General features: G+C 37.0%; 1 protein-coding gene and 1 non-coding gene across 2 annotated transcripts; one reads left to right on the forward strand and one right to left on the reverse strand.

Moving 5' to 3' along the window:
• Window positions 1-3,249: 3,249 nt before the first annotated feature.
• TRNAS-GCU (transfer RNA serine (anticodon GCU)) lies at window positions 3,250-3,331 on the forward strand. The gene has a single exon. It is a non-coding gene; the product is annotated as a tRNA-Ser (tRNA).
• A 1,736-nt stretch (window positions 3,332-5,067) lies between these two features.
• On the reverse strand, window positions 5,068-9,455 carry LOC107784644 (RING-box protein 1a). Its single transcript, XM_016605801.2, has 5 exons — window positions 9,208-9,455; window positions 7,982-8,032; window positions 7,802-7,861; window positions 5,456-5,527; window positions 5,068-5,366 (listed from the first exon to the last, which is right to left on the reverse strand). The coding sequence occupies exons 1-5, from the start codon at window positions 9,347-9,349 to the stop codon at window positions 5,329-5,331; spliced, it is 363 nt and encodes a 120-aa protein (XP_016461287.1). The 5' UTR covers window positions 9,350-9,455; the 3' UTR covers window positions 5,068-5,328.
• Window positions 9,456-27,976: the final 18,521 nt, after the last annotated feature.

Genomic DNA, 27,976 nt, shown 5'->3' on the forward strand with positions numbered 1-27,976 from the left:
CTTCTAGCCTTATATGTATTCTGTTTTCATTTGCTTCCGAGATAGATTGTACTTTCCTTTCACACATTTGTATGTAGTAATTCGTAAACAGTCCGTAATATTGTGACACCGGATTCTGGGTAGAGATGTATATTGGCACTGTTGTACTAGTTATGGTAAATTTATTAGATTAAGTCTTCCGCTTGTATCTATTTATCGTTAATATTTCACTGTTAATCACATGTTAGTTTAAATTGTTAGAAAAGGCTAAATAAAAGAGTTAAGGATTCTATATTAAGCGGCTTGCCTAGCTTTCACGAGTAGGCGCCATCACAACTATCGCGGATGAGAAATCCGGATCGTGACAGTGATCATTGTTGGGCCACGCTGAGTTTGGACGAATAGCAGCTCTGATAAACAAATTGGAACCAAGAAAATAAAAGGGATATATGAAGACAAAATTGATACTTCAAATTTTGTGAAAGACGACTTTAGTTCCTGCTATGCAAATGGATGTAAATTGTAACCTATAAATGCTTTGGCAATTGGACGGGAAAACTTTTACAAGTTCGAGGAGAGCTTTTTGCCTAGTTGCCTGCAAATGCATGACTCATAAATCAAATAAAGCTCCTCTCTTTCCAATTCCTGCTTTAGCTAGATAATGTAACATTGAGGTTTACGTAGATCGAATTGGTTTGATTTTTATTACAATCAAATCACATAAATAATATTGTTTGACTCAAAAGATATTAAAATCTTTTTGAACAAATCAATCAAAGATGAAGGGGTAAATCCTAGTTAAAGATAATTAACTCTAGATTTGAGATAAATAATATGAATAAAAAAATATAGCTGAATATAAACATTGGCCGTGATTATGGCCAGATTTAATAGCATAAAAAAGATGCATTAAGTAACATTAAATGACAATAAAATGTAAATAAAGGAAAAGATTCACCAAATCTTGAGTGGAGCGTATCCTCTTTAATTTGATAAAGACGAATGGTAACATATACAAGAACCTTAAGACCCTTTTTAGATCTAATGAAGGTCTCGGATCACAGATCCTCTAATTTTTTTAAAGAGGTATGTTTACATATTTTCTAGAGAGAGAGAGAGGGAGAGAGAACCACCCCCTTTCTGGAAGTCCTCTCTTCCTATTTATAAGGGGTATCCATAGAAAATCCTAAAAAAGTACAATTAGAGGAAATATTCAGTTTGAGGATTCCAAAACAAACTAGCTATTTCATCACTGTCCGACCTCGGCCTTATTGGTGACTGTCCGACCTCGGTTATTGGTGATTGTCCGACCTCGGCTATTGGTGATTGTTCGACCTCGGCCGTATTGATGACTGTCCGACCTCGACCTTATATCTCTGCGTGTCGAATTTCTCTGATCTAATTTTGACTCATACAAATATCAGTTTGGATTGGTTCGTTTTTGTCAGGTTATTGATTTTTTCGGATTTTTTGTAACATGAATATTTTTTCAATCTTACTTTGTTAATTTTTTTATAAGTAAATATATGTTTAGTCAAAATTAAAAAAAATGACAAATATATGTTCTATTAAAATATCTTTATGGGAGAATTTTGTTAATAACACATGATAGTTACTTTTTTAGTCGTCTGACAATAATTTTTCATTGATGTATACTTTCAAGGTTAAACGAATTTAATAATTAGATATAAAATTCAATATGATACCTAATTAATAATATATCCTATTTAATTTTAGATTATCGAAATACCACTTCAAATTCAAAAAAAATATAAGAATTTAATAAATCTTGACATATGAACATGGAAGAACAAAGAGATTGATGCATTTTAGTAATACTTGATAAGAAAGTGATCATATAACCCATTATTTAAGGTTAATAAAAATAAAATATTTCATATTTCTAGAATTTTTGTAAAGAAAATTCTATATAAAGTCTTAAAAGTATATATAAAATTAAAATTATATATTTATAAGCCGGTTTGGTTCGGATTTTTTTTACTCAATACCAAACTTAATCAAATCAAACCTAGCACGGGGGAGGGGGAGAGAAGGTTAATCGGTTTGATTGACTTTTCGATTTGGTGCGATTTTTCGGTTTAGTTTCTACGCCCCTAGACGGTAACATTTGCATAGGAAAGAGAGAAAAATCTGATATAATTTAGAGAGTAAAATAAGCATTAAAAAATTCAATTGAAATAGGAGGATGGAAACATTTATTTGTGCACAGTTAAAGTAGTAGTTTGATTTTTTAAGTAAAATTGAGGATGTTAATAATTTTCACCCAATGTTAATAAACATTAAATTCGCCTGTAATCCTTCTCTTTTTTCCTTCTTCATGAGTTCTCCACTTAAAATTTTATAGCAATGCTTACTTTGGTTAAAACTCTTCACTGCTAGTTATAACGTCATAGCGGATAATGCAACTTAAGGTTGAACAGTAACGGAGAAAGAATTGTGTAATTGCGTTTTATAAATCGTAATTGCAAATTGCGTTTTATAAATCACGTTTGTCTTTGTGATTTACAAGTCACCTTCACTAAATGCAATGTCATTCGTTAATGCGACTATAAGTCACAATCACCAAATCCGATTAGTAGTCAAGTTAAGCACTTATTATATGTATGAATTTTAATAATAAATTACATGGGAAATTAAAGATGCTTTATTCTCTCTCTTTCCAATTCCTTTTCCCCCTCTCTTTCTAATTCCTACTTTTGTTAGATAGTGTAACATTCGCATGGGAAAGATGTTTTTTATTGCTTTTGTAGCACCGTGATGTGTGCATCTAGAAATTTAGCTATTTTGGTGTTTTGCTTCTATAAACTACTCCCTCTGCCTAGTTTTATAAAACCATTTGGGTGTTTTTCTTATATATCTACCTTTTCCGTTTCATTTTAATTGATCATGTTTGAATAGACATAGAATTTGAGAAAAAGATATAAAATTTATTATCTTAAATATATCATAATATTTTTTATAGCTATAAAAGCTTGTCGTTGAGGACAAATAAGAAGTTTAAATTCAAGTTATCTCCAAATTTAGAAGAAGAAAAAATCATTTTTTTTTTTTGCATGGACTACAATAATAACAAGCCCAAAGTAATTCCACAAATGAGGTATGAGAAGGGTAATGTATACGCAGACCTTAATTTATCTTGAGAAGGTAAAAAAATTGTTTCTAGACCTTTTTGCACGTGCTATCGAGTGAAATATGTCACATAAGCTAGAAAGAACAATAATCTAAGCTATTGGTTGATTGTCAACAACAGTCGCTTTGGCCGAGTGGTTAAGGCGTGTGCCTGCTAAGTACATGGGGTTTCCCCGCGAGAGTTCGAATCTCTCAGGCGACGTTATTCGTTTTTACTCTTTCATTCATTTCCTTTGGCTTTTTCTCTTTTTTGCTTTTTAACTTTGAATTCTGATTTTCAGATAATTAACACTTGCCGAATAATATTAGGCATGCGCTGTTTTTTCACTTTTAAGTGGGATTTGGGAATAAAGGCCCATTTCCCAACTCTGTTTGTCCCTCAAACATGATGAGAAAGACAAGAGAAACCTATTAATTTTATGTGCTCGAGGGCAAGTGGTCCGACGTTGTTCCTCTCTACTTTCAACAATGACACAGCATCCAACACGGTAAAAATTTATCTAAACCGATGTTTAGAAAAGCACAATTCCATACACAAAATATTTCGTGTTCATGTAGGATTCGGGAAAAAGATATACAAAATATTTCGTGTTTATGTAGGGTTCGGAGAAAGGACGCAACCTAAGAGGTATGATACTGACAACCTACCCTAATGCTAGTATTAATGGTTGCTTCTATAACTTAAATCCGTGACTTATAGGCCACGTTAACACCATTAAAATCGAAATCGACCATACTTAATGTTATACAACTGAAACGTGATTATTAAATAGTACTTTGTTTTAGATTAGAAAATACCTATAACCTTATTTTATTAAACAATTTCTCGTTTATTTTAGAACAGAAAATAGGTAATATTTTATTCTTAAAATTTTAACTAAAGTGTCTCTCGTAAATGAACTTGAAGTGATATTGTGATAGTGAAGTAGTTGCCCTAGCTGGGCAAAATCAAATTAGGTAACCATTGCTGTAATGAAGTAGACCATGACCCTACACTTAGAATACCCTTTCTGCATGGGCCTTGCTCATTGAATCATTCCACTGCGTGCTTTGATCCATGATTTAAATATCATCCATTTGATCCAAATTGGGTCCAATAAAAGCGTAAAATATTAACAGCTTTACCTATATTACCATATATAATAATATTTCTTCTTGCGACAACCATTATTGTAAACGAGAAAAAGAGGAAAGAATTTACAACTATGAAATACTCAAGAATGTATCCTTTCTCCTTTTTGAATTACTATATTAGGTTATTCCCTCAAATAATCATTAGTCAAATGGGATAATGTTGCAGATTGTGCATTCCTACCAACAACGCTTTACAATCTAATAATCATCACGTCTCACGCCTTTTGTGTTAAAGTAAATAAAGCCTAATGATAATCCCTTCTTCATGAGCTGGTTTGCTTATCCAATTCTTTCAGGAAATAAATTGAGAGATTAAAATTATAGAACTTTGATATAACTAATAGCGCAAGATAACTTTACACATCTAGTGTACCTGAACCTAACGTCGCAAATTACCTACTTGTTTTCCATCTAGTTATCTGTATTTATCTCCCACGTAACCTATTGTAGCAAGTTACCTTCTTTGTTTTTTTTTATAAATATCTTGACATTCATGTCTACTCTTTCACATTTTAGCTACCATTTTAAACATTTGCGATGCTACTATATATTTAATGTCTTTATACTTGACCTTTGTCTCTTATAATCCTCCTCTAGTTTGGCCTCTGTATTTGGTTCATCTAGGGTCACACAAAACATAACAGAGTGGCATAAATGCCATTTAACAAAGTGTAGCAGAGGGCAGTCAAAATAGCACCTTATCCCCAACATTATTAGTATCTGCTCCAGAAGACAGCATAGGAATTTATGTTTAGCCATAAATCACAGGTAGTGATAATGGCGGCGGAACAAATAAACTGCCAGTTACCCAAAAAGATGACCAAATTACTTGATGAAAGAATCAACGGCACATCCAAAATAGCACAAGTTCACATAGTCGTATCCACAGTCACGTCTATGAACTAAAAGCACAAAAGCACATAGTCGTACCTAGGCGGGTAATTCAATCAGTATACTCTGACCAAATTAATCATATTTCTGAATATCCCACTTCTTTTACAGGAGCAGCAATTTCTAGTGACCATATTTCTGAAAATTCCACTTCCTGTATAGGAGCAGCAAATTCTAGTGACCATATTTCTGAAACTCCCACTCGCTGTTATCTGAAGAATAAAACAAACACACAACTGTTAGGAGATATGCATAATGCTACATTGTATAGATAACAACACAGCATTAGCATACAACTTACCAAGTGGACAGACTTGACGAGTCTTGAGCCACCTGCTAATGCAATGGAAGTGGAATGCATGGTTGCAAACTCCTGAAATAAGCAGCAAATGGCCAAACTGTGAATTCCCAACTATAGATGGATATCCATATTAAAAATTACATAAAGGGATGAAAAGTATAAATTTCTGCCCCTTAAATTCTAATATTCACGGAAAATGCAGTCCTTGGTCACTGGAAACAAAAAAATATTTAAAAAAAACAGAAGGTAGATATAGCAACTATTGAAGCCCTCTGAACCATGTCAAGCTGACTCAAGGAATGCAGTCCTAACACTGCTACAGGATATAATCTGCTAGATATCAGATATATGCCAGGGGGTAAAACATACAGTCAAAGAAAGCAAATGCATCTGATAAAGTAAGTTTCTCCAATAGATAAAAACATGAAGAGCACAGAGCTCAATTCTTAGGCAGCAACAATGCAAATGCAAGATATAATTATGGTCGGGGTAGCAGCATAATATCAGATAAATGCCTTATCGTGTAGAAGGAAAGATTTTTAATGAGTGGCTAAAGTGATAGAAGAAGAAATATGACTAAGTTTAGGTCCCACTAACACATTCCTAGCATATCTGCTAGTAAATTAATTTAGTCCAACTGCAATAGCATTACAAGTAAAATACATCAAGAAAGCCAGAGTTACCTTCAAATAATAAAGGTAAAGTAAAATCCTCTTGGCAGCATCTCTAATTTCAAGAAGTCAGAATTTTAAAAAATAAATTAATAATAATTGACAAGATTGTCACTTATCATTGCTCCTTTGAGTCAGATAAGTTGATGACTCAGCATAATATAATATGTCATGATCACATCTTCATTACATCATCGCTTATACAATGGAAAGGCCACAAGAGAAGCACAGAATATCCAATTTCTTCAACCAAGCCAATGCCATTCCTTCCCCCGAACAAAAGAAAAAGTATTCTGAGGGAGTCGTATTCTCATAAATCTATGTAGTTTGGTGAGAAAATAGGTTCCCCCTTTCATTCAAAAATGAAAACTAGGAATGGGAAAAAACCTTTTGATTATCCACTAAAACCAAAAGTAGAGACACACTAGGTAAAAAGAACTGATGATAACAAAAAAGTTTTGTTCCTCTTCCCTTCCCCCTGAAATTAAATTGCTTACGTTCTCATTCACAATTATATCTTTCTCCCAGCTTGTAGCAGAATGAGGGGTTTACAAAGGGGATAAACTGGTCTTTGTGTTGGTCTGTTGAAGCATGTACAGGCTTAGCTTAATATGGAAGAAAAATTCACCTACTAGATGGTACCACTTCTGAGCTTGTTGTGGAGGGAGAATAAGTGTTTTTCAGGTGTGAAGACAAATAATGGAAGAAGAAAGGAAAGGAGGAAAGTGAACAACAACCATTAGTTTGAAATAAAAAGACCGGATTGGGGAGGAACCTCCAAAATAATGAAATAAAAATAAACTATCTTCTATGCAAAAATTAATTTTAAACAAAATTAAAAAATTCAATTATTACCAAAATATTTGTGCCTAGTAAAATTTACACACCAAAGACTTAAACAAGATAATCAAATTCCTGATATCTTGGTAACTTACACAAGTAACAAAACTGTTGGGAGTAGTATTTAGCTTCAGTTGTTGACAATTATACTTCATGTCCTGTTACTAAAACAAGATCTTATGATTTATTTATGCTCACATGACCCAATCCAACCTAAACCTTAGTGTAATCCCATAGGGTAACTTTCAATATGATCTTGTACAGAAAATGTTCTGCTTCCTCAGTTCCTCTTTCCCTTAGTTTTCTCTGACAAAAATAAAGAACATGCCTATCTTGTTTAGATTAAAAGATAGACATCTTCAGTTATGAACAACGTCCAAACTTCTATGGCCAATGCTTAAAAAAAACAAGAGAAAAGAGCATCCTTCATTGGGCACCAATTCCAGCATACAAAAGACTGAAAATTACATCTCACAGTATGCTCTAAAATGCTGGGCACACTATAAATAAAAAAACCTAAATTATTGGAACAAAATTAATCCCACCTTATCACAAAATCAACCATTTGACAGAAGTTAAATCACCACAACAAATGAATCGTTTGATTATCCCTATATATATAGAGAGAGAGAGAGACAACAATATATATATAAATGAATCGTTTGACTATCCCAAAACGATAATATATATTCAGAGATAGCAAAAATAACAAATGGTAATACACAAGGATGGCAGATCACTTAGAGAAAGGCATAGGAAAGCATGGCAGGTCGACAAACTAGATTGAAATAAAAATTGGGAACAATTTTACTTCCATAAAAGAGAAGCAACATACCCCAAGCCACTGTGCATTCCTCACTTGTTGCACTAGCTTGATTAGCTTGACATTCAATACCTAATAAATTGAGCACAAGATAAAGCAAATACTAAGAGGAACATGCTTTAGCAATGAAATAACGATCATATAAGACAGAACTGCACTTCAGAAGCAGTAGAAAAGAGAGCCAACACTCACAGAGATCCATGATGTGGTTCCTACAGATAGCACAGTTATCAACCACAATATCTGCAATCAGCGAGTAAAGAGACTCCATTAACACATCGAAAATCTCAATTAAAATCATATAAGCGTATGTCACATATACATCAAAACAATAGCTAATTGTATATGTACGTAAAGCACAAGTATATACCAATATGGAACTAGTGTCTGGGTTATCGAGTTTAAGAATATGCGCATGAAATTGTAGCACAATATTGAACTGAAGTACATATGATTACACTAAAACTCCTGGTAATATGTATACATATGTGTTAATCCACCGGGTAATATTCAATTAATATTCCTTTGTGTTATTGTCCTTTCACTTATTTGTTTTGGTTATTTTCTTTTTGGTATCTTTTGTTGTTACATGTCTATCCTCTTGTTTTTTTCCTGATATAATTGCCTCTCCTGTTGAGACGAGAGTCTCCTGGAAACAGCCTCTCTACCCTTTTCGGGGTAGGGGTAAGGTATGCGTACACTCTACTCTCCCCAGACCCCACTAGTGGGATTTTACTGGGTATGTTGTTGTTATTGCATTACATCTAACAAAACAGAGCTCCATCAAAGTCAGTACTATAACCACTGAAGAAAATAGCAAACCATTGCTTTCTAGTAGGGGTTTATACCTACTAGTATAAAAACTTTCAATACTTATCATTGCTTTCTAGACAGTGCATTCTCCTAATGAAACTCTAGGCCTGAGTTTGTGCATAGATAAACCCCTATGCAGTTTGTGTTTGAGTATCAAAGTGACGAACAAACAGTTGCATAAGTGTCAGTGTGTGCGCGTATATGATGTTCATCATGTTAAAGTGCGAAGTCCAGAGTATACTCAAGGATAGAAGGACCAATCTGCTTCCATTAACTTCAGGTTCCTATTAAATGATGTTTAATGTGTGCTTCCATACACACACACACACACACCCCAATCTACTTGCATTAAATTCCCGTGGCTCTGTCTTTGTATGTGTATGTATAATCAGAAACATATAATCAGAAACATTTACACATTACATACACACGCACACACACACACACACACATAAATCGTACATTTATACAGGAACTTTAATGTATGTGTGTGTGTAACAATAAATATTTAGACATTACACATACATAAGCACATATGATATCATCAAATCGTTACAAATATGAAGAAACGTAGGCGCACGAGTAAGTTAGGGTTAGAAAATTACCCCAGGCCCATAGAGAGACGGCGTTCCACTTTTTGATCTCAAAACGCTTGGCCTTCTTAGTGGAAGATGATGATGAAGCTCCGGCACCGGTAGAACCATCGCCGGCCGGAACCATAGTCACGTCGGTGTCGACAGATGCCATTGGACGGGAGCTATAATACACGCCTTTGGAATTCAATATACACCGCGAGAAATTGAATTCGAGTTTACAGAGACGGGGAATATTCCGTCTAACAGTGAAGAAATTGAAAAAAAAAGTGAAGCCGGGTATATATAGGAGCTATTGGGCTAACTTAAGCCCGTAGAGAATGGGCTGTGAGCCCAATAATTTGTTCCAACAATGTCATTACAATGTTGACATAATTGACTCACCCAAAAGTCCCCAACTCCAATTTTTATTGACTTTTGTTTTCACATTCGATTGTTTCTTCTCTTTTCACCAAAAAAAGAAAAAGATAATTTCTTCTCTTTTTTTCTTTCTTTTTCTTTTCTTTCTACTAGTATTAGAACTTGCGCAATGCACGGATAATATTATATTAAGTTACAATGTTGCTTATTTTAGCATTTTAAATCTAATTATCTCAAGAAATTTTCAAAAATATCATATTGCTTCTCTGCATAATGTATCTCAAGAACGAAAACTTATGAAATTAAAAGATACGAATTATATGATCATCAAATAATATTTGGCATAATTAGTGATATGAACATGAAATATAACACGATTCAAGAATTTATAATAATTAAATAAAATATATACTCTCTTAATTTAAATTACAATAAATAATTCTTTAAATATAATATTTTACCATTAGTCAATTTTCATTACCATCATACTACGTGTCAACCATGAAAGAGCGACATAAATTATCCATATGCAAAAGCACGTTTCTTTAGAATTAATCCGCACTATATAATAATAATTGGATGTAACTCTTAGTTAAGTTAGTTACTTTCAATTATGGCTTGAAATGCAAATAGTTTATGAATAACATGCAAGAGCTGCACATTTCACTTAATTTTTACAGCAACTGTTTTTATTAGCTATCGTTATATAATTTGTTTAATCTCTTAGTTGTATGTATCTTAGTTTATTTCCGATTATCATTCCCTTTTGTGATGACCCAAAATGTTATCTTTAAATTAAATAATCATCTTGGTATTTTAAGACCTTGAAAAGCGGTATCAATAATTTTTCGACTTGCGTGCGCAGTCCGTATAATTTTTCGGAAGGTTTTTATGTGAAAAATAGATTAAATTGTGAATTAGAGTTTTAAAACTCAACTAAGTTGACTTCGGTCAACATTTTGAGCAAACGAACCCGGATACAAGTTTTGACCATTTCGGTAGTTCCTTATCGTGATTTGGGACTTGGTCATATGTCCGAAATCGAATTCGGAGGTCCCTAGATCAAATTATCGGTAATTAACGGAATCTAGAAATCTAAGGCTAAAGATTTCTTAAGTTTGATCGGAGATTTGACTTTTGAGACGACCCCAGATTAGATTTTTGATGATTCTAATAGTTTCGTATGGTGATTTTGGACTTAGGCGCATGTTCAGATTTAGATTTGGAAGTTTGTAGGATAATTTGGCGCATTTTGGCAAAAGTTGGAAAATAGAAGATTTTTGGAAAGTTTGACTGAGGGTTGACTTTTTGATATCAGGGTAGGAATCTAGTTCTGAAAATTTTCATAGCTTTGTTATGTCATTTATGACTTGTGTGCAAAATTTTAGGTCAATCGGACTTGATTTGATAGATTTCGGCATCGAATATAGAAGTTGGAAGTTCTTAGTTTCATTAAGCTTGAATTGGGGTGTGATTCACGGTTTTAGCATTGTTTGATGTAATTTGAGGCATCGACTAAGTTTGTGTCATATTATGGGACTTGTTAATATACTTGGTTGGGGTCCCATGAGGCTCGGATAAATTTTGGAAGAGTTTTTGGAAGATTTTGGCGTTTTGAGCATAAACATGTAATGATCCAAAGATCCATTTTCAGTTATAGAGGTTGAAATTTGATTTCGAGACTTCCTGGATTCTGATAATGAATTATAGGAGTGATCTGGAAAGTTTGGTCTAATTTCATTAAGTCGCGATTGGATTTTTAACGTGAAATATGAATTAATTATTTAACGAGCGAAATGGGAATCTCACTAAGCAAATGAGCTCCGAATTGAGTTTCGATTGAAGGAATATGTTTATATTATTATTTGTGACTCATAGGAATAAGAATCATCGAATTCCGAGTTCGTATGATGGAGTTAGAGCTTTTTTAGTGAAATTAAAGACTGTTGGTGCAACAGATCTGGTGTGCACCTTTAGCGACCAAATTTGACCACTTTTAGCGACGGGACTTGACTTTTAGCGACCAGAATTGAGTTTTTAATGCTGTTTCTATTTTTTTAAGCTCATTTTGGCATTTTTTTGGTGAAAGAATACGACTTGGGGCGATTTTTGAGCAAGAAATCATGAGAAATCTTGAGATAAGTCACTTGTGATCATTTCTACTCCATAATATTGAATTATCATCGAATAATTTGACTAGATTACATGTTTTTGAAGTGTAAATTGGGGATTTAGACCTAGGGATTTGAAAATAAGATTTGAAGATTCGGAGGCCGAATTATTATCGGAATTTAGTAATTTTGGTATGGTTGGACTTGTGACTAAATGGGTTTTCGGATTTGTGAGTTTCGTCGGATTACGAGAGCCCCACGAGTGATTTTGAGTTAAATTTTGAATTTTGTTGGAAAATTAGTATTTTCATACGGAATTAATTCCTATAATTAGTATTGACTGAATTGAATTGACTGTGGCTAGATTCGGGTCGATTGGAGGCCGATTGGAGGGGCAAAGGCATTTTGGAGTAGGATTTTTGTTCGGACTAAGGTAAGTAACAGTTATAAATCTAGTCATGAGGGTATGAAACCCCGGACATTGTGTTGTATGACTATTTTTGAGGTGACGCACATGCTAGGTGACGGGCGTGTGGGCGTCCACCGTAGGGATTGTGACTTGGTCCGCCCACGAGACTGTGGAATTAATTGGTCTACTGTTTAATACATGTTCCCTCTGTTTTCATAGAACTTGATTGTACTTCATGTTAGAAATCATGTTTAGGCCTTATTTGATCACTATTGAGACCTCCGAGGTCGTGTACTTGCTGAAGTAGCTGCTAATTGCTATTTTATACTCAATCATAGCTTTTCTTGCTTATTATGTCTCCGTCTCTTGTTGTTCATTGTTGATACATGACATTACCTCTGTTTGGGCTGTTTATATGATTTTTGAGAGCCCGAGAGACTGGAGAGATTGATGATTGAGTGAGGCCGAAGCCTAGTTGTGAGGTTATTGATATTATAGCACGTGAGTTGTCCGTGTGGATCCAGATATTATTTTATAGCACATGAGTTATCCGTGCAACACGTGAGTTGTCCGTGCGGATCCAGATACTATATTATTATAGCACGTGAGTTGTCCATGCAACAGTGAGTTGTCCGTGCAGTTTATAGTGCTTGGGCTGAAGGAGACCCTCCGGAGTCTGTACACCCCTAGTAAGCGCAGGTACCTACTAGTGCGAGTGCGAGTGCCGAGTGACTGTAAGGAATGAGTGATTGTGAGGTTGGAGTGAATGGGAGGACAGAGTGACTGTTATTCTGAGAAAATACATTTACTTCATTACTGTTGCATTGCAGATGTCATATCACTGTTTTGAAAATTATTGGAAGATAATATTTACTGCTCAGTCAAATTTGATATCTGGTTTATTGAGTACGTACTGATGTGACTTAAACTGTTAAATTGAAAGTATGACTACTCTTATTTGAAAGTTATTAAGGTAACTGTATTTGCATAGCTCGTTACTACTTCTCAGTTCCTTATATATTTCTGTTACTTACTGAGTTGGTGTATTCACGTTACCCCTGTACCTCATGTACAGATCTAGACACTTTTGGTCATGGCAGTTGCTGATTGAGGAGTCGGACTCATGAGACTATTGAGGTAGTTGCATGACGTTCGTTGACCTTGACTCTTCTTTCCTTTCATGTTGTACTGTTCTATATTTCCAGACAGTGTTTTATCAGTTGGATGTTATTATCATTTAGATGCTCATGCCCTCAGTGACACCGGGTTTTGGGGATGAATTGTTTAGCACTTTTGGAGTTATATTCTATTCATAAAGGTTTTATTTAATATTAACTGCTTCTGCCTTTATTTAAAAGTTCTACTATATTGAGATGTTGAGTTGAGGCTTGCCTTGTACCACGATAGGCGCCATCATGACAGGTGATATTTTTGGTCGTCACAAGTTGGTATCAGAGCACTAGGTTACATAGGTCTCACGAGTCATAAGCAGGTTTAGTAGAGTCTTGCGGATCAGTACGGAGACGTCTGTACTTATCTTCGAGAGGCTGCAGAACCCTTTAGGAAATTCCACATTCTTGAATTCTTATCGTGCGACATTGATTAAACTTGAAGCGTAATTCCTTGAATTCCTTCCACGCATTCGTGTGCGCATATGAGCGCTCGATATCTGTTGTGCATCGACAGCTTGTGATTCCCTAGATGGGTGCGAGATGTGATTTCTGTGTGTGATGTTGGGCCAGTCTGGAGGACTTGAGGCCAGGTTTTATATTTGGCTTGAGTACTAAGATTTCGATTGTGTGAGCACGTGCATTTGGGACTTATATGTCCGTTTGTGTCCTTACTGGTGGGATTTGTGACTGGATGACTAGGGGTGAGTATGATTTGATTGCGAGATGTGTTCAAATTGTTCGAATGTGACGGGAAGAGTTTGCTGAGGATGTAGCAAGGATTATTGGGTGTTTGACTTCTGTCTTGAGTTGGCATATGGCCTCGAGCTATGGGTGTATTGAAGGATCTCTCGTGTAGTTTAGTTGTGGAGTGGAGTAAATCTTCATGTTGTGTTATGAGTTCAGACTCAGAGGGGGGTTAAGTGATTATGTAATAGTTATGATTATTTAAGAGTATAGAGAGATACTAGTTTGAGGCTAAGCAAGTGGATTATCTCCTGCGGGATGTTCTAAAGTTTTTGTGATTCTTATGTTGTTGGTTGGCAGTCCTCTTTTACCAGTGAAATATACGGGTTGCAATTTGAGTTTAGATCGCTTATAAGAGTGGGTTTGACTGTTACGAGGGTGAATGCGAGATTTACAAATGGTTTGAGGAATTAGATGTGTTGTGTTGCATTAGCTTATGAAGGATTTAGCTTAATCTCATCCAGTTGGGGCAGCTCAACCAATTATTGCGGTACGGGCCGGTAATAGGTCTACCTTGTCTTTAAGGCTCTGCTGAGATTGGATAAGTTTACCTAGCTATTTCCAGTCCATTTCAGTGGTACACCTTCTGAGGACCCACATGATTTTTTGAACCGCTGCCATGAAGTATTGCAGAATATGGGAATAGTTGAAAGTAATAGAGGTTGATTTTACTGTGTTTCAGATGACGGGTTTCGCCAAGAGGTGGTGGAAAGATTAGGTGTTTACTAGACCCGTTATAGTTTCGTCTGAAGATGCGGACGTATTGAGAAGATCACCTAGTGAATCATGTAGGGGTGCAACGAACCTTGACGTCTGGTTGATTTATATGAGTTACAAATGTCAACATTGTGGATTATCGGACGTTGTGACTGTCACGACCCGAATTTTCCTACCCTCGGGAGTCGTGATGGCGCCTACTTGTAGAAGCTAGGCAAGCCAGGAAAATTTAGAAATCTTTAACTACTTTATAGCCTTTTTAACAACTTGCATTAACATGTGATAAACATTTAAATGATAGCGGAAGATGAAATTAAACAGATGACTTAGATGAATATAATACCAAAATCGATACGAAAAGACAACATATGTCTCTACCCAGAAACCGGTGTCACAACATTCACAGACCGTCTATGACTACTACATACAAATGTCTGAAGAAAAGAAACACAGTCTGTCTCGGATACGAGTGATAACATAACATGATAATAGATAGAAGAGACGCCGGGCCTGCGGACACATGCATGACTACCTCGGAATCTCTGTAGACTGAAGACTGGCTCCCAAACTACTGATCCAATATTGCTCCGGCATCTGCACAGAGTGCAGAGTGTAGCATCAGCACAACCGACCCCATGTGCTGGTAAGTATCTGGCCTAACCCCAGCGAGGTAGTGACGAGGCTAGGACCAGACTCCAGATAAACCTGTGCAGTTATATAATATATGGCAGAAAATAAACAGGAATAAGCAGTTTAAAATGGGAGGGGGTACATGCTTCGGGGAAACATATCAAGACCAACAGAAACTAAATAAAATATGAAAGGACAGCTCAATACCTACAACAATACAATAGCAATACTGTTGCGGCGCACAACCCGATCCCTTATCATTTAACATCTGTTGCGGCGTGCAACCCGATCCAATATAATATCTGTTGCGGCGTGCAACCCGATCCAATATAATATTTGTTGCGGCGTGCAACCCGATCCAATATAATATCTAATGCGGATTAACCATCCCGGCAAGGGATCAACAATAGACTATACTATCCCGGCAAGGGAACTCAGCAGTACACTCAGCAGTACAAGTATATACGTCCCGGAAAGGGAGAATTAGCTATAACCAATCTTAACTCAACTTCTACTCGTCTCAATTACCACCATTTCTCAATCATAAGTAGATCCCACGATAAACAAACTAAGTCTTTGCTCAATATCAAGGATTTACTCACTATTTCAACCATAGTAACATTCAAGAATACAACAAGTATCAATTTAAGACGCGCTGTCATGCTTGATACCAACGTATAGATACTCGTCACCATGCCTATACGTCGTACTCAAGAAGAAGCAAATAGCAAATATGACTCAACTTCTAATCCCTCAAGCTAAGGTTAGACCAAAAACTTACCTCGATGCCTCGAACACAACTCAAGTTTCAATTATAGCTTTACCCCTTGATTCCATCGCCAATTCGCTCGTATCTAGTCACAAGTTACTTAATTACATCAATAAACGCTAAATGAATTAATACGAATGCATGAAAATAAGTTTTCCAAAGTTTTACCCAATAAGTCAAATTTGCCCCAGGCCCCGTGGTCAAAACCCGAGGTTCGAACCAAAACCCGATTACCCATTCCCCCACGAACTCAAATATATAATTTGTTTTGAAATCGGACCTCAAATCGAGGTCCAAATCCCCAATTTTTTGAAAAACCTAGGTTCTACCCAAAACACCCAATTTCCCCCATGAAAATCATTGATTTGAAGTTGAAATCATGTTAAAAGATGTTAATGATTGAAGAAAACTAGTTAAAAATGACTTACAATTGATTTGGAGAAGAAAGGTTGTTTGAAAAATTGCCTCTTATGTTTTTGGGGTTTTGAAAAATAACTGAAAATCCAATTTATTTATACCCCTCTCAGACCCCCTATGCGGACCGCACAAAATGGACTGCGGCCGCACAGGCCTTCCTGAGGTTACTGCGGTCCAGTGCCCTGTGCGGACCGCACAAAGTCGACTGCGGCCGCACAGCAGCACCCTGTGCGGAACGCACAAAGTCGACTGCGGCCGCATAACCTCCACCACGCACCGCACAAGGTCGACCGGGACCGCACTGGTGGGTTCAAAGACCTGCAACTTCTGGTTTTAAGCCTAAAACATCCTGAAACCTACCTGAAACTCACCCGAGCCCTCGGTACTCCAAACCAAGTGTGCATACTAACTCAAAAACATCATATGGACCTACTCATGTGATCACATCATCAAAATAACATGTAAAATCATGAATTAAACCTCAAATCTTAACATTTTCATTAAGAACTCTCAAAGTCCATAACTCCTCAACCGGAAGTCCAATTCACGTCAAATAAACTCCGTTTTCACCAAATTTCATAGAAACGTCTTAAATCATATATAAGACATGTACCGGGCGCCGGAACCAAAATACGGGCCCGATACCATTATGTTCTAAGCAAATTTCATTTCAATTTTCCTTAAACAGTTTCAGAAAATAATTTCTTTTAAAAATTCATTTCTCGGGTTTGGGACCTCGGAATTCGATTTCGGGCATACCCCCAAGTCCCATATTTTCCTACGGACCCTCTAGGACCGTCAAATCACGAGTCCGGGTCCATTTACCCAAAATATTGACTGAAGTCAAATTAACTCATTTTATTACCAAATTTTATCATTTTTCACAGAATTTCATATTTAAGCTTTCCGGCTATGCGCCCGGACTGTGCACGCAAATTGAGGTAACTCTAAATGAGGTTTTGAAGGCCTTAGAACACAGAATTTAATTAAAAGGTCATCACATTCTCCACCTCTAAAATAACCGTTCGCCCTCGAACGAACAGAAGAAGGAAGTACCTGAGTCGAGGAAAAGATGGGGATAACGGCTCTGCATATCAGATTCGTACTCCCAGGTCGATGCCTCAGGAGGTTGACCTCTCCACTGAACACGAACAGAAGGAAAATCTTCGACTCAACTGATGAACCTACCGTTCTAGAATGGCTACCAGCTCTTCCTCATAAGACAAGTCCTTGTTCAACTAGACAGTGCTGAAATCTAACATGTGGGGTGGATCACCGTGATATTTTCAATGCATGGACACATGAAACATTGGATGCACGACTAATAAGCTTGGCGGTAATGCAAGTCTATAAGCCACCTCTCCCACTCGATCCAGAATCTCAAACGGGCCAATGAATCTAGGGCTAAGCTTGCCCTTCTTCCCAAATCTCATCACACCCTTCATAGGCGACACTCAGAGCAATACCCGCTCACCAACCATAAAAGTCATATCTCGAACCTTGCGGTCTGCATAACTCTTTTTCCTGGACCGAGCTGTACGAAGCCTATCCTGAATAATCCTGACCTTATCCAAGGCCTCCTGAACTAGATCTGTACCCAACAACCGAGCCTCTCCCGGCTCAAACCATCCAACCGGTGATTAACACCGCCTACCATATAAAGCCTCATAAGGAGCTATCTGGATACTTGATTGGTAGCTGTTGTTGTAGGCAAACTCTGCTAAAGGCAAGAACTGATCCCACGAACCTCTAAAATCGATGACACATGCTCAGAGCATATCCTCCAAAATCTGAATAATCCGCTCGGACTGCCCGTCCGTCTGAAGATGAAATGTTGTACTAAACTCAACCTGAGTGCCTAGATCTCGCTGAACTTCTCTCAAGAAATGTGAGGTAAACTGCGTACCTCGATCTGAAATGATAGACACAGGCACACCATGAAGATGAACAATCTCCCGGATATAGATCTCAGCTAACCTCTCGGATGAATATGAGGCTACCACAGGAATGAAATGCACTGACTTGGTCAGCCTATCAACAATGACCCATACTGCGTTGAACTTCTTCCGAGTCTGCGGGAGTCCAACAACAAAATCCATAGTAACCCGCTCCCATTTCCACTTGAGAAGCTCAATCCTCTGAAATAAACCACCAGGCCTCTGATGCTCATACTTAACCTGCTGACAATTTAAAAATCGAGCCACGTATGCAACGATGTCCTTCTTGATTCTACGCCACCAATAATGCTGCTGCAAATCCTGATACATCTTTGCGGTGCCCAGATGAATAGAGTACCGGGAACTATGGGCCTCCTCTAAGATCAACTCTCGGAGTCCATCCACATTAGGCACACAAACTCGGCCATACAATCTCAAAACTCCACCATCATCTAAGGCAACTTGCTTGGCACCTCCGCGCTACACCGTGTCTCTAAGGACACATAAATAGGGATCATCATACTGCCGATCACGGATACGCTCCAATAACGAAGAATGAGCGACCGTGCAAGCTAGCACACAGCTGGGCTCAGTGACATCCAACCTCATGAACTGATTAGCCAATGTCTGAACATCCAAAGCAAGCGGTCTCTCACCGACCGGAATATAAGCAAGACTGCCCATACTGGCTGACTTCCTACTCAAGGCATCGGCCACCACATTGGCCTTTCCCGGGTGATATAAGATAGTGATATCATAATCTTTCAACAACTTCAACCACCTCCTCTGCCTCAAATTCAACTCCTTTTGCTTGAACAAATATTGAAGACTCTTGTGATCCGTGAACACCTCACATGCCACGCCATACAGATAATGCCTCCAAATCTTCAATGCGTAAACTATGGCTGCCAACTCTAAATCATGAACTGGATAGTTTTTCTCATGAATCTTCAACTGCCGCGAAGCATAGGCAATGACTTTGCCATCCTGCATCAACACTGCACCAAGCCCAATACGAGAAGCATCACAATAAACTGTATAAGGCCTTAAACCTGTGGGCAAAACCAACACCGGTGCCGTAGTCAGAGGTGTCTTGAGCTTTTGAAAGCTCACCTCACACTCGTCCGACCATCTAATCGACGAAAGTAGCCTGCCAATCCCAAGAAACTCCGAATCTCTATAGCTGATGCTGGTCTAGGATAGTTCTTAACTGCCTCAATCTTCTTCGGATCCACCTGAATACCCCCTGCTGATACAACATGACCCAGGAATGCAACTGAACTCAACCAGAACTCACACTTTGTGAACTTAGCATATATTGACTATCCCTTAGAGTTTGAAGAACCACTCTAAGATGCTGCTCGTGCTCCTCCCAGCTGCGGGAATATATCAAAATATCATCAATGAAGACTATCACAAATGAATCCAAATAAGGCTTGAACACTCGGTTCATCAAATCCATAAAATATGCTGGGGCATTTATCAACCCGAATAACATAACCAAGAACTCATAATGCCCGTACTGAGTGCGGAAAGCTGTCTTAGGGACATCGGATGCCCTAATCCTCAACTGATGGTAGCCAGATCTCAAGTTAATCTTTGAAAATACCTTGGCACCCTGAAGCTGATCAAACAAATCATCAATCATCGACAATGGATACTTATTCTTGATCGTAACCTTTTTCAACTGCCGGTAATCAATACACATCCTCATCGATCCGTCCTTTTTCTTGACAAACAACACCGGCACACCCCACAACGAAACGCTGGGTCTAATGAAACCCTTCTCAAGCAAGTCTTGCAACTGTTACTTCAACTCTTTCGACTCAGGCGGGGCCATACGATACGGCGGAATAGAAATAGGCTGAGTGCCCGGAGCCAAATCAATATCCCTATCAAGTAGCATACCCGACAAGTTTGAAGGGAATACCTCAGAAAACTCACGAACAATGGGCACAGAATCAATAGAGGGAACCTCAGCACTAGCATCACGAACATATGCCAAATAGGCCAAACACCCCTTCTCGACCATGTGCTGAGCCTTCACATAAGAGGTAACACTACTGGTAGAATGACTAGGAATCCCTCTCCACTCTAAACGAGGCATACCCGGTAAAGCTAAGGTCACAATCTTGGCATGACAGTCCAATATAGCGTGGTAAGGTGATAACCAGTCCATCCCCAATATAACATCGAAATCGACCATGTTTAAAAGCAACAAATCTACACGAGTCTCAAGCCCCCCAATAACCACAATACAAGAATGATGGACTCGATCAACTACAATAGAGTCACCCACCAGTGTAGACACATAAATGGAAACACTCAATGAATCACTAGGCATAACCAAATACGGTGCAAAATAAGATGACACATACGAGTAGGTGGACCCTGGATCAAATAACACTGAAGCATCTCTATCACAAACCAGAATAGTACCTGTGATAACCGCATCTGAAGCCTCAGCCTCAGGCCTGGATAGAAGAGCATAACATCGGGGCTGGGCCCACCACCCTGGGCTCCATCTCTAGGATGGCCTGCAGTTGGCTGGCCTCCACCTCTAGCGGCCTGAGCTCCACCTCTAAATCCTCTACCTCCACCTCTAGCACCTCTGCCCCCACCTCTAGCTGGCTAGGCGGTTTGTGGAACACCTGGTGCCTAGACCATAGCACGGGAACCCTGCTACTGCGACTGAGTACCCACCAACCTCGGACAAGTCCTCCTAATATAACCATACTCACCATACTCAAAACATCCACCTGAGTGTTGTGGCTGAGGAAACTATGGCTGACCCTGGCTACCCGAATGACCACCGCAAAAACTTTGGAGTGGTGGTGCACTGATAGGAGCTGGTGGTGCACTGTAGGACTGCTGATCGGAATACGACATCTGCAAACCATGGCTACCTGAAGTGCCGTGAGAGACCTGAATAGCTGACTTAAAGGGCCTGGGAGGATGGCCTCTACCATATGAATCTCTGCCTCCAGAGGAGGCACCACTAAATCTACCTGAATGACGGGGCCTCTTATCCGACCCATGACTACCTCCCTGCGACAGGACCATCTCCACTCTACGGGCCACATTGTCCGCCTCCTGAAAAGTGATCTCACTCCCAGCCTCCCTAGCCATCTGAAGGTGAATCGGCTGAATAAGACCATCAATAAACCTCCTCACCCTCTCTCTCTCAGTAGGAAGTATGATAAGCACATGGCGAGCTAAGTCGATGAGCCTGGTCTCATACTGGGTAACCGTCATGGAACCCTGCTAGAGACGCTCAAACTGCCTCCACTGGGCCTCTCTCTATGTAATGGGGAGAAACTTCTCTAGAAACAACACTGTAAACTGCTCCTAAGTCAAAGATGGCGATCCGGCTGGCCTGGCCAAGCAATAATCTCTCCACCAAGTCTTGGCGGATCCAAACAAGCGAAATGTAGCAAAATCGACCCCATTGTTCTCAACAATACCCATGTTCCTGAGAACCTCGTGGCAGCTGTCTAGATAATCCTGGGGATCCTCAGTAGATGCACCGCTGAAAGTAGAAGTGAAGAGCTTGGTGAACCTCTCCAGCCTCTACAAAGCATCGACACACATAGCTACTCCACTACCGGTCTGAGCTACCACACTCGGCTAAACTGCTCCAATTGGCTGAACCGCTGGAGTCTGAATCTGAGGAGCTACCTGCTCCGGAGTGCGAGTAGCAGGAGTCTGGGCCCTTCCTCCAGCCTGAGAGATGGCTGGTGCTATAGGAAGCAAGCCCGCTTGGGTGACACTCTCCATGGGGCCTACTAATCGAACAAGAGCATCCTAAAGGACTGGGGTAGTAATAAACCCCTCTAGGACCTGAGCTGAGCCCACCGGAGCTGCTGGGGCCGGAACCTCGTCATCAAAGTCAACTTGAGGCTCCGCTACTGGGGCTGCTGCTCGGGGCTGAGCTCTACCCCTACCTCAGCCTCTGGCATGGCCTCAGCCTCGCCCTCTGCCCCTCGTGGGAGCTGCTGCTGGGGGCTCGGGCTGCTGAGTGGTAGATGAGGAAGCGCGTGTTCTCGCCATCTGCGAAAAAACAGAGTAGAAATTCAATTAACAAGAATCATCGAATTCCGAGTTCGTATGATGGAGTTAGAGCCTTTTTAGTGAAATTAAAGACTGCTGGTGCAATAGATCTGGTGTGCACCTTTAGCAACCAGATTTGACCACTTTTAGCGACCGGAATCGGGTTTTTAATGTTGTTTTTGTATTTTTAAGCTTATTTTGACGTTTTTTTAATGAAAGAACACGACTTGGGGCGATTTTTGAGCAAGAAATCATGGGAAATCTTGAGGTAAGTCACTTGTGATCATTTCTACTCCATAATATTGAATTATCATCGAATAATCCGACTAGATTACATGTTTTTGAGGTGTAAATTAGGGATTTAGACCTAGGGATTTAAAAATAAGATTTGAAGATTTGGAGGCCGAATTATTATCGGAATTTAGTAATTTTGGTATGGTTGGACTCGTGGCTGAATGGGTTATCGGATTTTGTGAGTTTCGTCGGATTCCAAGATGTGGGCCCCACAGGCGATTTTGAGTTAAATTTCGAATTTTGTTGGAAAATCAATAATTTCATACGGAATTAATTTTTATAATTAGTATTGACTGAATTGAATTAACTGTGGCTAGATTCGGGTCGATTAGAGGCCGATTCGAGGGGCAAAGGCATTTTGGAGTAGGATTTTTGCTCGGATTAAGGTAAGTAACGGTTATAAATCTGGTCCTGAGGGTATGAAACCCCGGACATTGTGTCGTATGACTATTTTTGAGGTGGCGCACATGCTAGGTGACGGGCGTGTGGGCATGCACCGTAGAGATTGTGACTTGGTCCGTCCCGCGAGACTGCGGAATTAATTGGCCTACTATTTAATACATGTTCCCTCTGTTTTCATAGAAATTGACTGTACTTCTTGTTAGAAATCATGTTTAGGCCTTATGTGATCACTTTTGAGACCTGCGAGGTCGTGTACTTGCTGAATTAGCTGCTAATTGCTGTTTTGTATTCAGTCATAGCTTTTCTTGCTTATTATGCCTCCGTCTCTTGCTGTTCATTGTTGATACATGACATTACCTCTGTTTGGGCTGTTTATATGATTTTTGAGAGCCCGAGAGACTGGAGAGATTGATGACTGAGTGAGGCCGAGGGCCTGATCTGTGAGGATATTTATGGGATCGGGCTGTCCGTGCATCACGTGAGTTGTCCATGCAACACGTGAGTTGTCCGTGCGGAACCAGATACTATATTATTATATCATGTGAGTTGTCCATGCGGATTCATATAGCGCTTGGGCTGAAGGAGCCCCTCCGGAGTCTGTACACCCCCAGTGAGCGCAGGTACCTACTAAGTGCGAGTGCCGAGTGCTGAGCGAATGTGAGGAATGAGTGATTGTGAGATTGGAGTGAATGGGAGGACAAAGTGACTGTTATTCTGACAAAATACATTTACTTCATTACTGTTGCATCGCAGATGTCATATCACTATTTTGAAAATTATTGGAAGATATTATTTACTGCTTAGTCAAATTTGATATATGGTTTATTGAGTACGTACTGATGTGACTTAAACTGTTAAATTGAAAGTATGACTACTCTTATTTCAAAGTTATTGAGATAACTATATTTGCATAACTCGTCACTACTTCTCAGTTCCTTATATATTTCTGTTACTTATTGAGTTGGTGTACTCACGTTACCCCCTGTACCTCGTGTACAGATCTAGACACTTCTGGTCACGGCGGTTGCTGATTGAGGAGTTAGACTCATGAGACTATTGAGGTAGCTGCATGGCGTTCGCTGACCTTGACTCTCCTTTCCTTTCATGTTGTACTGTTCTATATTTCCAGACAGTGTTTTATCAGTCGGATGTTGTTATCATTTAGATGCTCATGCACTCAGTGACACCGGGTTTGGGGATGGATTGTTTAGTACTTTTGGAGTTATATTCTATTCTTAAAGGTTTTATTTAATATTAACTGCTTCCGCCTTTATTTGAAAGTTCTACTATGTTGAGATATTGAGTTGAGGCTTGCCTTGTACCACGATAGACGCCATCACGACAGGTGAGATTTTGGTTCGTGACACCTTTCTTTCAATAATCCTTCTCTCTCTCTTTTTGAGGGGAGGAGCGGGGGAGTCAAATATTCACTTCTATCGTCATGATCATATGCACAAATCTAGAACTTAAAATTAAAGTATTTTTCTTGTGTTCTATCAATTATATTATATGGAGTACTAATTATTGGCAAAATTCTTATGCCTCTTTGACTTGGGAAAGAAATACCCCCTCCAACTTTCTCCAATTGCAATTTCCCCCCCTCTCTTACGATGTAAGGTCTGTTTTACATGTACCTTATGTTTATTTTATTCCCTTTTTACATCTTATTTTGATATGATATTTTAATTAATTTTTTTACTATTAATGTGTTACCTTTAATCCAAATGGTATCATATTTTGGTCTAAATCATATATTGAATTTGTTTAAAATATAAATGAAGAATTCTTTTATATGTCATATTTTTATTCTGATAATATGAACAATATAAGTAATTGCATTTTTTCTTTTTTATTTCATCATAAAATTATGAGAGTTAATATTCATTGTTGAAATTACCTACATGACTAACTTATTTATTTCTAAACTATTAATTTGTTGCATGGGATTTTTCATCATTCAACATTTTGAATATCATAGTTGATTATTATTTATTTATTTTTCTCAATCATTATGAATAAATTTTCGCTTTACTTTATTAGTCAAACTCTTTCATTGCTCAACATTATCATAATATTTTACTATTTACTTAATTTGTTGTATTCTTTAAACTAATTATAAATAGAGAAATATTTTTGAACTTTTATATGTAATATCTCTCTATTTAAATACTTATATTTTTTTTTATTATGTGCATTAAATCTGTAAATTTTCTATCTCCTATATTTTCAATTTATTTTGACAGTTTTGAGTGTCATTTGGTATTAAGGAAACTATCTATATGAGCATTTTTCTCAAATTTGAGTTTCATTTTCTATAAATCTTTATATGATTTGCTTGCTGCTGGTAGCTATTTTTATTATTTATTCAAATTAATTAATTCTAAATAATATGAATTTGATTAAATCAATTGTAGGAAGATTATTGCTTTATTATGCAGTGAATCAACCATTAGAAGATGGAATCAATTAAATTTGTATATTTGTTTCTTCTATTTGAAGTTTCATATTTTCATTCGTTATTATTTTCTTTTTAATAATATATGAATAGATATAAATATACATATATAGATTTTAATTTGCTTTTTGAAATTATTTCATTATTCAATGTCATTAAATAATATATTTGATTATTATTTATTTATTTTTACTACTCTAAAAATAATATTAGTTAAGTTCATATTTACACTTTTATTTTGTTGCTCAGGCTTCTTTTATCGTCAATGTTAATAAATACTACCTTTAAGTTGCTGAGGCTTCTTTTATCGTCAATGTTAATAAATACTACCTTTAAGTAGCATTTTATCATTTTGTCCCTTTATTTTGGCTTTATCTACATAGATTTTAATGATACAGTCCTTTAAAATTTAGCTTGTGTAATTCAGTGAAAGACGAAATCAGTTAAAATCTATACATTTGTTTCTTTTGTTTGAAGTTCTACATTCTTTATTGGTTATTACTTTCCTTTAATAATATATAGATAGATATAAATATACATAAGAAATTTTATTAAAATAATATTTGATTAGTATTTATTTATATTTATTACTTTAAAATACATATTTTTATCACTTTTATTCTGTTGTTCAAAATTCTTTTACTGTCAATGTGTTATCAAATAGTACTTTAAGTATTATTTTATCACCTTGGCTTCACCTGCAAGATTTCAGTGACATGGGCTTTTTAAAATTTAGCATGAATAATTTAGATATATATTTGATATTAATGAAAATACCTATGTGAGCATTTTTTCCATTTTGAGTTTCAATTTCTGTAAATTTTTATATGATTTTCTCACTATGCAGTTGTTTCTACTTTTTATTCAAATTAATTAAATTAGAAAATGCCATCATCTTCATTTTTCTCCCTGCTGGAGAATTTTAGCAGATGTTTCAGCTTCTCTCTTAGTTCTTCCATTAGATATTCAATATTCATTGACCACCCACCAAATCCATTAGCCTATTAAAAAGTTAGTATGATGAAAATCGCATGCTTGACCCAAAATTAAATTGAAGAGTCAGAACTAAATTAAAAAAACAAAAATAAAATAAAATTTTCAATAAATGGGATTCCATATAAGTTCTATTTCCTTATTTGATAATATTCCTACAAACTCTCCTTAATATTGTCAAGTGGCTTTTTAATAGCTTGCCACTTGTCTTAATCATAAGGCCAATATATATGGCAACTTTATTCCTTTAATATATACTAGTATTAGTACCCGCGCGGATGCGCGAACACTAATCATATCAAATATTTAAGTTATTTGGATTGTATGTAAATAATCTTAAAATTTACACTTTCTCAGTAAATATAGATAATCATTGGATATTAACTACATGAAAAAAATTAAACATTTCTTTTATTTTTCTTTTTCGATACCATTCTTGCCGGTGTCATTGGATCCTAAAAATAATCAGGAAGCAAAATAATAACTCATATTTATGGCAAAATAATCAAATGTTGAGACAATGAATGACTCTTTAGATAAGACTTAACTCTTTTACTACTACTTGAACTCTTATTTGTTGCGTTGATATCTATTAAAAAATATTTCTTTCTTAAAATTTCAGTTTCTAAAACATTATTTTTCAATAATAATTATTTTTATAATAATGTAATTGAAAATATTATTCTTAATTCAAAACTCATTTTAATTGCTATCTAAAAATATAAAAAATTCTCTTTAGTTTTTTTACTCCATTTTGATATTTGACATTAACCATGTTAAATATCTGAGTTATTTGAATTATATGTAAATAACCTTAACATTTAAACCTTCTAAATAATTATAGATAATTGTCAGATATGAATTAAGAAACACTACATGAAAAACGACTAACATTTTCTCAATTCTCGTAGTGATAATTTTATTTTTGCACTATTCTCCTAGGTGTCATTGAAACCTTAAAATAGTCACAACGTGAAATAATAACTCATATTTATGGCAAAGCACAAAGGTTGCACGATATAAACGATTCCTTGATTATGACGTGACTCTTATACTACGACTTGAACTCTTATTTGGTATGATTTTATCTTTCAAAAAATATTTCTATTTTGAAATTTCAATTTCTAAAACTTTATATATATATATATATATATATATATATATATATTATAATTATGATTATCTTTATAATGATGCAAGTGAAGATATTATCCTTAATTTAAAATTCATTTTAATCGGCTATCTAGAAATTTAAATGATTCTTTGGCCGAATTTATTTCAGTATGACTCCACTTTAAGTTTATCGATATCTTTAGCCCCA

The sequence above is a fragment of the Nicotiana tabacum genome, chromosome 10, assembly GCF_000715075.1.
Source record: "Nicotiana tabacum cultivar K326 chromosome 10, ASM71507v2, whole genome shotgun sequence".
NCBI lineage: Eukaryota > Viridiplantae > Streptophyta > Magnoliopsida > Solanales > Solanaceae > Nicotiana > Nicotiana tabacum.

Bases quoted from the DNA above. Each gene is read 5' to 3' on its own strand.
- LOC107784644 (XM_016605801.2), bottom strand. From the start codon at position 9,349: ATGGCATCTGTCGACACCGACGTGACTATGGTTCCGGCCGGCGATGGT. The intron at 8,033-9,207 runs GTAATTTTCTAA...CGCTGATTGCAG, and splicing joins CGTCTCTCTATGGGCCTGGG to ATATTGTGGTTGATAACTGT. The intron at 5,367-5,455 runs GTAAGTTGTATG...TTTATTCTTCAG, and splicing joins TCGTCAAGTCTGTCCACTTG to ATAACAGCGAGTGGGAGTTT.